The sequence below is a fragment of the Rhinolophus hipposideros genome (genome assembly GCF_964194185.1).
Source record: "Rhinolophus hipposideros genome assembly, chromosome: 19".
NCBI classification, from domain to species: domain Eukaryota; kingdom Metazoa; phylum Chordata; class Mammalia; order Chiroptera; family Rhinolophidae; genus Rhinolophus; species Rhinolophus hipposideros.
Window position 1 is genome coordinate 42,162,989 of NC_138065.1, and position 15,205 is coordinate 42,178,193.

Genomic DNA, 15,205 nt, shown 5'->3' on the forward strand with positions numbered 1-15,205 from the left:
CACTGGCCACACGTGGCTACTGAGCACATGAAATGTGCCTAAATCTGAATGGAGATGTGCTCTAAATGTAAAATATATACCAAAGATTGAAGACTTATTATGAAAGAGAATGTAAAACTATTTCAATGTATTTTTTTATATTGACTACATGGTGAAAATAGTTTACATATACTAATTTCACCTGTTTTGTTTCACCTTTTAAAATTTGTTACTAGAAAACTTAAAGTTACATATGTGGCTCACATTGTTTCTACTGTTATCTAGACATTTACTTACATTTTCTAAGTTTTAAAACTGCTTTGGCATTTAAGTCCTTAACCTATCTGGAGTTAATTTTTATATTTGGTTCTGAGGTAAGAATCCAATTTCAACTACTTACTAGTTGAAATTTCAACTACTTACCAATTTCAACAACGAATGACCAATTGTTGCCATCTCCATTGACTGAACAGTCCACTTCCTTTCCCACTGATCTGACATGTCGTCAATCTCTTATACCAAAGCAGCATATAGCACACAAGCTGTTTCTATACTTTGTATCATTTCATTGGCCAAACTGTCAACCCAAGTACTATACCATCTCAATTATTATAGCTTCAAATTAAGTTCTGATATCTGTAAGGCAAGACCGTCCGTCTTGCTCTTCTTCAGAAGTCCTACTTATTTTTGGCCATAAAATTTCCCTATTAGTGTCTGTAATCAGCCTATTCAATTCTATGAAAAACCTTTCTGGGAATTTGATTAGAACAACTGCATTCAAACTGTGGATCAATCTGGGAGAATTGACATTTATGTGATATTAGACCATGAACATGATCTGGTCTTTTTTAGCATTTTGTAATAGTTTTATTTTTCTATAGAAGTCCTGCATGTCTTTTTGTAGGATTTTTAGGCACTTCATATTCTAAGCACTGCAATGTTATCTTTTTAGTTGTTTTCTAGCTGTTTGTTTGTAATATGTACAATGCAACAGACTTATATATACTAACCTTTTATTCAGCCACATTGTTAATTTTTCCTATTCTATTATTTATAATAATTGGTCTACAAGTTCTTTTGGTTTTTCCCCTACAAAGTGACAAATTTAGGTAAGGTTCATTTGAAAGAGAACATAAAAAGTTTGCGCAAAGGCATTTTTCTATTTTTCACTGTGAATGATAAATATAGACCTGACAATCTTTCAAGGCAAGTTGACCAAAACCACTTAAACTCTAAGAATATTGGTATGGTACCATACTAGAAAAGACAATCTTGAAACATTTAATTTTGATTAATCAGGAAAAAAAAACAAAGCTTTCAAGAGATTCTGAATGACAAAAACAAGAAAAATTTTACCCTACTGAATAAATTTCTGATGTAAAAAGACATCTGATAAACCATCCACTTTCTTACCTGCTTCAGCTCAACCATAAAGGTCAAAGTTTTGCCAAAACTAAAGATGATTAAAAAGAACAGCTATAAAAGTATTTTCTAGAGGAGGAACTCTAACAAATCTTTTAACCAACAAAAGCTGGTAACAATTTGAATGACATACTGTCCAACCTCTGACACCTTTGTTTGTGTACAATAGTGCATAAAAACAAGTCATTGCATTATGGTACCAATTTTCAAATTACATAATTATTATCTAAGTTAATTCAAGACAAATTTTGCAAAGGACCAAATGAGGGAAAGGTACAAAATAAATTTGTTTCTCCTTAATTCTGGCATGATCATCAACAGCTGAAAAGATTAGAGCTGCAAACATGTGAAAGACATTTTTAATTATATTTAAAAATTATAAAATTTACTATAGCTAAGCCTCCATTTCAAAGAGAAACGGTATTAAAATGATTAGTTCCATTACTGAATTATGCTAGCTCTTTGTGATCACTGCAACTATACTAACGTTACAGTAAGAGATCTTTACTTTTCGAATTCTGTGAATTTAATAAAGAAAACAGAATGATTTTAACAGGCTAGCTAATAAAGATGTCCAACATCTTAGTGACTGAAGTTCAGGGTTTTGACAGAAGATGTAAGCAGTGGGCAAAGAAAATATAAAGCAGACATTCTATTTTGGTTTCATTTTATTCAGAATATTAGTATTAGCACCTTACCATAATGCTCAAGTTACTTACATTTATGTCTCTTTCATGTATTTCATCTACAATTACATGACTGATTCCTCGAATGCCTGCTTCTAACTTTCTTAGGAGCACACCTTTAAAAGAAAACCAGAGCAACAACTGGAGAAGAGTTTCTATGTTGATTAAAGTAGGGAGGATAGAAAAGTGCAGAGAAACAAATTTCTGGACAATCAACTCTGCGATAACCTCAGCAACATATCAGGAAGATATAACTCTAGTAACCTGATTTTATTTTCTCTAAGCTACAACAACCAGCAGGTATATCATGCTCTCCATTGGGGGGGGAGGGGTGGCGGAAACCTGCCCAAAGTTCTATTTAAACAAGAATTCTGAGACTGACTCCCTGATTTATTATTTCCAGCCATTCTGTGCTGTTACCAAGTTTTCTTCAAACACACAATATAAACCCCAAATGAAAGACCAAAATAAAGCACAGTACTGACCGACAGTACAAAACAGTATGCTGGCATGAGGGCGGGGAAGTACAGACTCAAATCGAACACTGTAGCCACAGCTTTTGCCAGGCTCTTCTCCTCTCTCGTACGCAACTCGCTCTGCCACAGAAACGGCACTGATTCTCCTGGGCTAAGATGGAAAAAAAAAGAAAAAAAGATTTAAAAGCTACAACATTATAGTTACACTTGTTTATCAGGGTTATTAATCAGGGTTATTAATTATTCTAATAAATGTGTCCCACTGCCACCTCAGTAATCAACAGAAACAACAATAATAATATCTTTAGGAAGCTCCAAAATTCATTTTTAAAAAATCAGGACAAAAAAATTACCACGTAATTCTATGGCAGACACTGTTATAGAAAATGAAATTTCTTCACCACTGGCCTAACTCTTAATGATATTCAGAGTGATTTTCCTGTAAAGAATGGGGCAGAACACACGTGGTGAGCTTAATTTTAACTGCCTGCAACAGGGAAGGCACACATTTAAAAAAATTACTTAACTGAGACGTATGGGTATTAGCAAGGTGAATAATCTCTTTCGTTGCCATATCTACTGTGGCCACCTCTCATTCATTTATTAACTCATAAAGTATTTATAGCATATTTGCATCAGGTGCCACAGAAGATGCTAGAGATAAAATGAATGCAATCACTCCTGTTTTTGATGAATTTACACAGCAGGGAAAACTGAGTATATATTACTGTTTCCAGCAATAAATATGATCAACCCTAAGGGGAGTACTATAGGTTAATGTCCTAAGTGTTGGAAAACATTCTGAAGCATTCCGTATTTTCTAACTATACAAAACACTATTTACTTGGTGGATACTATGTCCTAAGGAGGCACATGAAGATTTATAAAGACTTATAAGATTTATAAGATTTATAAAGACCGAATGCTTCTAAGCTGCCTTGAATTTGACTGTGTCACAAAGTTCCTGATCACGGGTTGGGTTTTAGCTCCTTGAGAAAAATTTTTCTAAGTACCCATATGAAGATATTCCAGGTTGACATGACTTTAATAAATCAGTCTGATAAAATCTTGAAAACACAAAAAATACATTAACTTCACTAGAACTATCAATATCCTTTGAACTAATACAAAACACGGTTTATGAATTTCTATATCCCTAATACAAGAATCCGTTAGGGGATGGGGCTCATTACAAGTACCGGTAAGTGTGCCATCACCTGTTCATAGTTACACTGTCCATAAAGATAAGGAATGGAAAGATGCCTTCTTCAACATACTGTGAATTTCCCTGAGCTTACACTCTCGCTGCGTATGTGCCTTGACTTGCTGAACGAGGCTAGCTTTTAACGACCAGTACTCGGCAAGCAACTCACTAACCCTGAATAAAAGTGTTACTGCAGAACTGAGCTCTGTATTTGTCCATCAAGAGAAGAGTTGCGTTAAGGGTCCAAAGTTTCCTGGACCCTTCAAGAAGTCTTTGCATTTTATAAACAACATTTTATAAACAACAAGTGAATGCTCAAAGCTATTATTATCCCCTTCCTCTACTTTTATCTTTCCTACAGTTTTTAGCATTTCTAGTAAGCAGTGGCTTCTAAAAGAATTTAAAACCTATTAGGGGGGCAGTCGGATGGCTCAGTTGGTTAGAGCACGAGCTCTCAACAAGGTTGCCGGTTCAATTCCCACATGGGATGGTGGGCTGCGCCCCCTGCAACTAAAGACTGAAAACGGTGACTGGACCTGGAGCTGAGCTGCGCCCTCCACAACTAAGACTGAAAGGACGACACTGTTCCCCAATAACAGTAACAAAAAAAACTATTAGGATACTTGACTCCTCTGAGGTGTATTTGTATGCTCCTACTGGGTACTCAGGGGTTCCCTTTTACCATCGTGGGGCTACCATTTTCTAGTTTCTAGCCTTCTAAAATGAAATGGGCAGGAGACGGCACATTCCCTAAGTAGTTACCCATTTTAGTTCTTAACTCTAATGCCCCCCCCCAAACACATCTGTTTTAAGAGACTCAAGGAAGCCACCCATGATAGAAGGTATTACAAATTAACATGAGGTGCTAAAACAACTATTTTCAGGAGCCCGATCAGCTAAATTTACTTGAGTAGGAACAGAAAACATCAATATCAAGATGCCTATTCAAACAGCAAACAGATGACCCTGACATCTCCTTCCCATCTTTTGTAAGCTTCTCTGATTTATCAACTTCCAGTTTCAACAGCCCTGACTTTAAAACAAACAAAAATACATTTAAGATAACACACCAAAAAGAGAAGCGCTTTCTTCATTCACAATTAATTTGACTGAAAATCAGTGTGATTTTTCCTGAGGGAAGTATGACAAACTGCAGGAAAGTTAAAATATGCATATCCTTTGATCCGACAAGTCCACATCTAGGACTTTATTCCAAACGAAATAATCAAATGAGTATATAAAGTGTACATACAAGTATGTTCATCCTGGCATACGTAACATCAAAATCTTTGAAAAACAAAACAAACCTCCATCATGTAACAATAAAGGGTATATGCATAAAATGGAAGATTATGAAGTCGTGAAGAAATCATGTGGTTGCTCTAGTACCACACGATGCTGTTACATAAGGAGGACAGGAGAAGATGATGTGCATGTAGTGTAGTACGTTACAATCTGCAAAGACGAAGACCAAGAGGAAATTACTTCTGGACGGTGGGGTCCTAAGTGGGTTTTGGTTTCTTTTAAAATTTACTTTTCTAATTTTTTTCCTATGGCTATATATTCCTTTTATAGTCAGAAAAAAGCTACTAAAAATAACTGAATTCTCCTAAATATTCACAAGCACTTTATATAGAATACTGCTTCATGTAAGACTACTAATGAATGTTTAAACACTTCTCAGACTGCTTATCACCTGATAGCCTAAGAAATTGCTCTACTTATCCCTTGAATAATTTATTCCCTTTTCCCTTGATCTTCTGTGCTTCAATAATTGTTTTACATACTTTCCCACAGTGAATAAATACAAGGCAAGTTTCACCAGTAAAACATCACCTTCTATGTATACCTTCGAGGCTACCTTTCCACATATGGCTTACCTGTTCCTTTCTTAATTATAGTATACTGAAATAGTCTATATTCTGCAAATAACTATAAAGGAGAATCAAGGCTCTGGAGACCTCCAGAATAATCACAATTAACATCTGTAAAACATAACAGCAAACATCATGGCTGCATATACTATTTTATTTGTGCTTCAGAACACGAGTGAGATTATCTTTCATTCTGATTAAAAAACAAGCTCAGAGAAGTTAAATTATTCTGCCTAAATTCATAGAAATGACTTTAGATGTAATACAAATTTTCTTTACCCCCAAGCTAGTCCTTTTCCCAGTTATTTTCCTCTTATTGTTACAGCTTTATGTTGTATTTGGATTATTAAATGTTAAAACTAACACAATAACTGATTTAAATGAAATTAGTAAGTAGTGGTGATGAAAACAAGGGATAATGTCAAGTCCCTTCAACATAATACTTCAAATTATCCTCCAAGATATGAGCTTTTCTTTACATTTTCATTCCACTTATGAGGTGTGATCAAAATATATGGTGAATGTTTAAATTTTTTAAGAAATTACTAGTGTAAGATACATTGCCATTAATCCCCCTCAAAATACTCTGCCTCACTTCGAACACTTATCCCATCATTCTTGCCACTTTCTGAAGCAGTTCTGGAAGTCCTCTTTCCTGAGTGTCTTTACTTCATTCTCCATCACGACAACGCTCCGTGTCACACATCGCTTCTGGTACGGTAATTTCTGTTACATAAAAACATTACGTTGTGTCCTCATCCACCTTATTCACCGGATCTGGCACCATAAGACTTCCGGCTCTTCCCCGAAGTCAAAATGACCATGAAAGAGAAACATTTTAAATCAATTCAGGACATCGAGGCAGCCATGACAGCACAACTAAAGACACTCACAAAAGAGGACTTCCAGAACTGCTTCAGAAAGTGGCAAGAATGATGGGATCAGTGTGTTCGAAGCAAGGGGAAGTATCTTGAGGATTAATGGCAATGTGTCTTTTACTGTAATAATTTTTTTAATTTAAACATTCACTGCATTTTTTTTTTTTTAAAGATTTTATTGGGGAAGGGGAACAGGACTTTATTGGGGGAACAGTGTGTACTTCCAGGACTTTTTTCCAAGTCAAGTTGTTGTCCTTTCAGTCTTAGTTGCGGAGGGCGCAGCTCAGCTCCAGGTCCACTTGCAGTTGCTAGTTGCAGGGGGCGCAGCCCACCATCCCTTGCGGGAGTCGAGGAGTTGAACTGACAACCGTGTGGTTGAGAGCCCACTGGCCCATGTGGGAATCGAACCGGCAGCCTTCGGAGTTAGGAGCACGGAGCTCCAACCGCCTGAGCCACCGGGCCGGCCCATTCACTGCATTTTTTATCACACCTCACATGTGTTTACCTTTTTCTCTTTAGAATTTTATTCTCTTGCCCAGAGTCGTGCCTTAGTCATAGGTGGTTTTAAGGGATTACCTCTTCTTTACAGTTTATGTGTGTTCACTTGAACTGAAACAGCTAGTATTTACTGAGTACTGAAATCACTCTGTGCCAGACAAAGGCCACCACCTTCCATACCACAGGCAGATGACGATCAGTCTCAAACTGCTCTTTGGCAGTTCTAGGATGCGCCTCTTTCATGTACCCCTCTTGACATTTATCCAGAACTATAATAATTTCTCTTATCTTAGTCATCAACTGAAAGGGCACAGGTCCCAGAACTGAAAGGGCACAGGTCCCAGAACTGAAAGGGCACAGGTCTGTTTCTCATCTGGGTATTCAAATTCACAGTTATACAACTAGGCTGCAACAGAATGATTTCTAAGGCACCAGATATCACAAACATATCTGGCTCCATGTTCTCTATTTTCTGAGTTCTCATCTTATGAGAGACAGCTACATCCTAAAATGATGGCATGAAATAAGCATTAGCAAGTTAGCCATTATATTTTGCTAGCTTGCCTACTCTTGCTTTGACTGGTTTTCACTGATTATCATTAGGTGATAAGATGGAGAGAACCGAGATGTGGACGTGGACCTCAGGAGAAAGTACTCTCAGTATGTTTGATTCTAGGCCCGAAGACTCTCTAGCCCAGAGAAAACAATCCCCACACGGTTCAGTTTAGTTTATCAGTGAAGGATATTGGAGATTAGAACAAGACTTAATTTCTTTTTATGTTTTGTTTTTAAATTTTAGGGGGCCTAATGCTCTACCACTTTCAGAATCTTCTGTGGCTACAAAGGAGTTGATCAAAGAATTAGGAATAGTCTGGCCCCTAGGTATTTCCACCTTCAAACTCTATCTACACCAGACACACACCTAGCAAGTTGGCTTACAACTTACCTGAGTTACAACAACATTACACTCTGCTGCTCGGTCATTCTGGATAAAGTCATCTAGAATAAACTGGGGAACTTGTGTAGTTTTACCACATCCAGTAGCGCCTCGGATAATGACAACTGAATTGTTACTAATTGCCTCCAGGATCTCACTTTCAAATTTCTTCACAGGTAATAAATCTCTCTCCTGAAAGATCTGTATTAGGAAAATTACACTTCTGTCAGAATTCTACCAACATATACATTAAAAGGAATTGTCTTAATGCTAAAACAAATTTGCCATCTCTATAAAAACTTATTACTTTCTACTGGCTTAGTATCCAAAACATACTTTTTCATAAAAATACATATATTTGTATCTCTAATAGAACTGTGCCTTCTCACTAAATTTCTAAAGTATCTGTCTAGTGGCCTTGTCCACACATTCATTTTCCCCTTCTCCCTGAACATTCCATATACATGTCCTTTCTTTTAACGTTTCAATGTTGTGTTTTTAAAGAAAAAAAAACCCTGGAAAATATCTAAAAGAGTTATTACCCCAAATATCTCTACTGCAGGTAACTAATGATCCCAGGCCCTTCACTCACAACTACTACCCTTAGTGGTAACTAAGGTTAGCAGTTTGGTAAACAACTTTGATGTTTCTTCCTAGAAAGGGCAAAATACATTATTCACTGTCCTTTTGCCCCTATCTAGAAAGTTCTGAACATCTGGGCACTATATGCTTCACAAACTTACAGCTTGCAAATCATGATCCTGGTCCAACTGGTACATTAACTCATTCTTGAGGTCCATGCTTATTTGTTCTGGAGTAGCCTGTAAAATGGGAAGGCGACAGTCAAACAAAAGCACATAACTCATCTTCAAACTGAATCTGTTTTTTATCCAGACATCCTAATAAAATATATTCAAAAGTGAAATACAAGAGTCTGATCTCAAAAACAATGTTGCACTCACATAAGCCAGGGGCCCCTCATCAATGTTGCTGCTAGTCCAAGGATTCCAGTTGGATTGAGGAGGTGACCAAGGAACTACACCCATTTGGGTTTTTCGCTGAGATGGCTCAAAGTGAGCCAGTTTGCCAAGGTTGAGTACAACAGGCACAGAAGGATCATCAGGCTATTATAAAAAAAAAAAAGGAAAACAAAATAACAACCAATACCAGTTGCTTGCTTGTCTGACTAGAGAATTTCTATACAAAGGTGAACTTAAATAACTGTATGCTTACTGGGGGCTGGATTTCAAGATTGAGCTCTTGAACGGTGTTTTGCAGCTGATTCTCTAGATCTTGAGAGAGGTTAACTTTGTAAGGCTCCATCTAGAGAAAAATGATGACCCATGAAAATCATGTAACATACATACAAGCACTAGTCTAATCTACTATCGCAGGGTTAAGTGTATGTGGTTGACACTGTAATATTTAAGCCAACAATTAGTTCCCTTCCATGAAAGAACTATTTCAACGATTACTACCCACTGTAAACACAGCAATCAGCCAGATACAGATGATTAGTAGGGCCATTTCCATTTCTTAAGGTAATACTCCTAGAACCACAAATTATTCTTTAGCTAAATACTAAATAGCTACAATGAATTTTACGATATCTCTCTGGACTACTAAGTCTAAAGACTCACTGTCTCTCCTTCTTTCTTCTTTGTAAGTCCAGAGTAAGCTTCAATCACTCCAAGATGGTAGAGTTGTCTGATAAGTGACAAGGCACAGGACTGTGCTGCCAGTTTTTTATTTGATCCATGCTCACGGGCAAAAATCCCTATAATTGAAGTTCAGGATTACCAAAAACAGAAGAATAACTCATCTAAGTAAAGAAACACCTTATTTCATAAGCAAATAGGGGTTTAGGTACAAAAGCCACACTAAAATCAGAGTAAATCCTGGGTTCTAAGTTCTTTTTCATTCTAACTGCTAACCAAAAGCAATTCCATATTAGCACATCAACTAAGTAACTATCTTGATTACAGGCTGATACTAACACACAAATCATCACTATAAAAGCAAATAAGTACTTCAACAAAAGTTGCCATTAAAATCCTTTGAGATTAAAATAGGGGAAGAAAACAGTTTAACTTCTGAAAAGCAAAAGGTCAAAAGGCAAAATAATCAAAAGAATGAGTATCAGTCCAAAGCGGTTATGTAGACCAGGGAGTAGTATTCTTCTTCTACAAAAAGTCAGATAATACATATTTTAGGCTTTGTAGATCCAATTACTCAACTATTCACAACTACTTGTATTCAACTCTGCCTTTAAAGCTTGAAACCACCTAGAGACAATACTTAACTAGGGTTTGACAAACTGCAGACCCAGGAATGAAGAATGGCTTTTATGTTGTTAAGAGTTGTACAAATACAACAAAAATAGTGTTATATATGTGACCCACAAAGCTTAAAATATTTATGATCTGGCCCCTTACAGAAGTTTGCTATCCCAACATAAACAAATGAGTGTAGCTGTGTTCCAATAAACTTTGTAAAACAGGTAGTGGGTTGTATTTGGTCAGAGAGCTATAGTTTGCTGAGCCCAACATGAGACTGAAGCTAGCAGTTGCTCGTACTTAAAGAAAACGCTAATAAAAAGTTTCCTCTCCTTTCCTTCCTTCAATATCACTCAGTTTTAGGAGAGGTGACATAAAGCAAGAAGGGGCAGGCACAGATAGCTTCGTGCCTAACTAGCCCATTTATTCTAATTCTGATGGTCAGGTCAAGGGGCTCACAGAAGTTGGACTGTCTTTATCCTCTTCCTTTAATATCCTATCCACTCAAAATGACTTATTTTTAAAGTCTAGGATAAAAAATTCAACTTCATCTCCTGATGATTCATTCACAAGTTTCATTCTATCAGGAAAGTCCTTCATATACGAAATTTAAAACATTAGTGTTACTGCAGAATTCTCAAGCTGGAAAGAATCTTAGGGCATTTCTCTCTATCAGCAGGTAACTGAATCCCAGGGATACAAGGTGTGATTTCTTCAAAGTCACAAAATCTGTTAGTGACAAAACCAGGTACACAGAGCTAGTTCATTATCATTTAAGCACAATACATCATTATCTGCTGTAAACTTACTAAGAATAAAGAATACACAAGTATCTTTGCCTTCTTAATTCCTGAATAACCCTACTCTAGTCTTTGTTTCCTCAGGATAACTTTCTCACCTTTTCTTCTTGACTCTACGGCTTTTGAGTTACATACATTCACCTTTAATCCTATCATCCAATTTACTCCTTTCTAAATTTCACCTAGTTAGTTTTACTTAAACTGAAAGAATGCCTTTATGGAGAAAGATTAAAAAAAGTTTTCAAGTTCCTTACTACCATCTCCTTACCCTTTGAAATATAACACTAGCATGATCTTTTTTTCATAGGCAAATTGGGAAAATGGGTTCTCTAATTCATATAATTACTAATATTCTAAAATATCCTAGATGCTACCTATATCACATACTCTTTCAATTAATAAAGCTTATGTGCATACGTGGCTCAAAACTCTAATGTGAATGTTACTCCACTGAACAAGGCTCAAGAGCAGGGGAAGCAGTGACACTTACTTCTGCCCAGCTGCTTGATATAAATGGTCATTTCTGCAATAAAGCTCCTGTAACAACACATACAAACAAGGTTAGGAATTTCACTGTTAGAAATTACTAAGTCTAGGACTCCCAAATCAGGCAGGCTTTCCAACTTCTTAGGCAAATCACAACAAAAGAAAACATTGCAAACATTTACTTCTGCTCAATCCTAGAACAAATGAAGTATGTAAACTCTAAATAATGTACAAATGGCACAAGACTGCTATAACCAAAGATGGTGAGCCAATTTTTCATAGAAAGAAAATGTTAAGGTTTTAGATTCTGTATTTACTTAATCTTATTCCAAAGGCTGTACTCTGAATAGCTAGAGCACATTCATGAAAAGGAATTTTCCACTTAGCTTGGAGCCAAGAAATGAAATAGGACCAAAGCTCTTTAAATGATACCGTGTTTCCCCGAAAATAAGACCTAGTCGGAACGTCAGTTCTAATGCATCTTCTGGAGCAAAAATTAATATAAGACCCAGTCTTATTTTAATATGTCTTATATCAAGATAAGACCAGGCATAATATACCTGTTATCGTATCATATCATATCATATATATCATATCATATATCATACCATACCATATCATATAATACTGCGTCTTATGCAAGACAGGAAAAAGAAAAGAAAATATACCGGGCTTTATATAACATAAGACCGGGTCTTACACTAAGTTTTGTTCCAAAGGACGCATTAGAGCTGATGGTCCAGCTAGGTCTTATTTTCAGGGAAACACGGTAGTTGTGATTATTTTAAGATTCTTTTGCATGGGCCACCCACTAATGACGTCAGTCTGTTAAGATAAGCTAAATTATATGCATGCATGGGCATATGAACACTGCATATATGAGTGGCTCCTGAGGCAGGGGTATCTGCCTACAGTTGGAAGCTGCCCTTGAAAAAAATTTAGCTTATTTATATTACACTGACTTAAATCGGGTCCTGGAGAACAAAGTATTTTTGAAAATTATAGCTAAAATTGCTAGCAGATTGTAGAGAATGATTGAGGTTTTAACAACGGAATAACTACCGTTTGAAAATTATGCTTTCTGATCCTTGCATTGCTCAGGTACCTTCTAACCTTGACTTTGTGCTGTGAATAAAAGGTTAGGTGAGGTTTAAGAAAAAAACAAATGTTAGACTCCTTCCTATGTCTCTTGTGAACTGACCTTCAGGCACAGCGGCTTCAGGGGTCAAAGGCCACTGACTTTCAGGGGAACAACATCCACCCTTTCATTAATGACACTGATGCCAGTATGTTTCTCAGCCAGGCTTAAAGTCAATCTCATTCTCCTCCACCTAGGGGGAACAGCGACACCAGAAATCAGTTTACAATCGTTTCCCATGTGATTGCTTAGTTCAGCCTAAGCAGCAGCACATGTGTGTATGAACGAGACCTCTGGTGTTGCTGTCTGTTATGCCTTTAAATAAAGGACATTCAAGGAGCCAAGCGGTCCTGCCCGCTCCCCCCCCCCCCGCCCCAAACTGTCTCTGCCTCCCTGATTATCATCATATCCTGAATTCTTCAATTCCTTGTATCAGAAGTCAGTACGATACTGACATCACAAAACATTTACAACAACTAGCTGCAGACACACTTCAGTTATGTCTGTTCTTAGTCACCCAGTGCTACGGGCCCAATCAGTTCAGAAGGACAAAATATTAAAGGAAAATCACCAACCACTGTATCTTTCCTTTACAACCACAGAGGATTTTCAAGTCTGACATCAGAATTACGTATTTGAGAATTCAGGATTCAACCAAACGGTGGGAAGGAGGGGGAACCATGCTCTGAATGATCACTTTGACCACAGTGTCAGTTTTATTTTAGTAATAATTATTTTAAGGTTGCCAGATGCACCCAAGGGAGAATACTTTGATTTTCAAGGAAAATATTTTTAACATATTTTGAAGAATTTCACATAAGGACAGCAAATTGAATCATTCAGGTTTCCATTACAACCTTCCCACCCTTCCAATAAAAATACAGTGCCCCCAGAAGAGTCTAATCCATCTGAGCTTTCCTGGGAGTAATAATTACTACACCCTGGAATGCTCTCAGGAAGAACAGCAAGCAGGCTGAGAAACATACTGTCACTGTTACAACGACCTCCCTGTATGTTCAGTTTTATAAATTTAACAGAATAAAAGTGGACTAATTTAACTCACAAAGACTGAGGCTGTTCAGCTTTACAATGAGCTCTCAAAACTTCAACAGCAGTATTGTTGAGAGCTGGCAACTTTCAAAGCAGAAGGGAAATTGGATTTAGATGTAATGCAATCTACCCCCAAGACTCAAAAACTTAAGTGTCTAACTTGACCCATTAAAGAAATAATCATTACAACTGCCTCTAACAATACTGCAGTAAATAAACTCATCACTTCTGGCAGATTTTTAAGTCAATTATGGACAAACCACAACGTGTGGCTGTGATTTTTGCCTTTCACATTCAAATGAGGCCCTTAAAAGTCCAGCAACACAGATTTTTGCAAAAGGACTTCTACAGCTAAAATCATACATAAGTGCAAATCATGATAAACTGCACATAACAAATCAATGACAATTTTTCTCGTACAAAGTAATATATCTGCTTCTTACAACTCAAAGCTAATTCACAAACTGAACCAGACACATACAAAAATAGAACAATGAATATCCCAAACAACCCTAACTTACTATCAAAGAGTGAAACAAGCAAACCTGTTGTGATCAGGACCCACTTGGGTGTACTTATATTCTCCTTGGATCTTTTCTTTTTGGAAATATTGGTTCAGACGAGCCTTAGCATTTTCCAAGGTCCAATTTCCATGAAGCCCAGCATTTAAATCCACTTCTTCTGATTCTAGAGTCTGTTGAAGCAATGAAAATTAAGTTTGGCTGCGCTAATTTTAGTTATGAATGTTTAAGGCACAGAAATTTCTAACAATGCCTTCTTTGTACCCCCCGTTATAATGCAAAAGCTGCTTTTAGTAATTTCTAATCCTAGTCAATATTGAGCTGGAATTAGTTTATATTGTATTTGATGGCCCTCTTGTATGAACAGGTATTAGTTAAGGTACTGTATTTAAACTGTTTCTAAGAAACATTTGACAATTTTTTTTTTTTGGTGCTGGTTTTACCACTTTAAATATAATAAGTAAGAAAATAAGTTGTCTTATCAAGGCATATTTACAATGAGTGCTCTCAAAACGAAGTTTACTGAGGTAACTACATTTCCTACAAAGTAAGGAGACCTTTTATTACAACCAGGAAAACAACATTTTATATCATAAGCAATTCTAATGATCAGATTTAATGGGTAGCTTAGGTTTATGGGGTCATTTATGAACAAGCTGTCTCAAAAAACCACTTAGGGATGGCCAGGTGGCTCAGTTGGTTAGAGCATGAGCCCTGAACAACAGGGTTGCTGGTTCAATTCCCACTTGGGCCAGTGAGCTGCGCTCTCCATTATTAAGAGCGAAGAAAAAGAGCTGCTGCTCAGCTGAGCTGCTGGAGGGGAGGCTGAATGGCTCGGCTGGTTAGAGCGGGAGCTCTCAACACCAAGGTTGCCGGTTCAATTCCCGCATGGGATGGTGGACTATGCCCCCTGCAACTAAGACTGAAAACGGCAACTGGACTTGGAGCTGACCTGTGCCCTCCACAACTAGATTGAAGGA

At 37.0% G+C, this 15,205-nt stretch overlaps 1 protein-coding gene across 3 annotated transcripts in view; it reads right to left on the reverse strand.

Annotated features, from left to right (window-relative positions):
- The window catches only part of DHX9 (DExH-box helicase 9), a 46,554-nt gene that overhangs the window by 19,519 nt on the left and 11,830 nt on the right, over nucleotides 1–15,205 (reverse strand). For 2 of the 3 annotated variants that reach the window (XM_081026698.1, XM_081026699.1), the window contains exons 6-14: nucleotides 14,250–14,398; nucleotides 11,521–11,567; nucleotides 9,595–9,731; nucleotides 9,188–9,277; nucleotides 8,917–9,078; nucleotides 8,698–8,775; nucleotides 7,964–8,155; nucleotides 2,573–2,714; nucleotides 2,121–2,203 (exon numbers count right to left, since the gene is read on the reverse strand). In XM_081026698.1, coding sequence (XP_080882824.1) covers nucleotides 2,121–2,203; nucleotides 2,573–2,714; nucleotides 7,964–8,155; nucleotides 8,698–8,775; nucleotides 8,917–9,078; nucleotides 9,188–9,277; nucleotides 9,595–9,731; nucleotides 11,521–11,567; nucleotides 14,250–14,398 — 1,080 coding nt within the window. Of the gene's footprint in view, nucleotides 1–2,120; nucleotides 2,204–2,572; nucleotides 2,715–7,963; nucleotides 8,156–8,697; nucleotides 8,776–8,916; nucleotides 9,079–9,187; nucleotides 9,278–9,594; nucleotides 9,732–11,520; nucleotides 11,568–12,717; nucleotides 12,848–14,249; nucleotides 14,399–15,205 lie in introns of those variants that run through there. The other variant, XM_081026700.1, reaches the window with a different exon arrangement.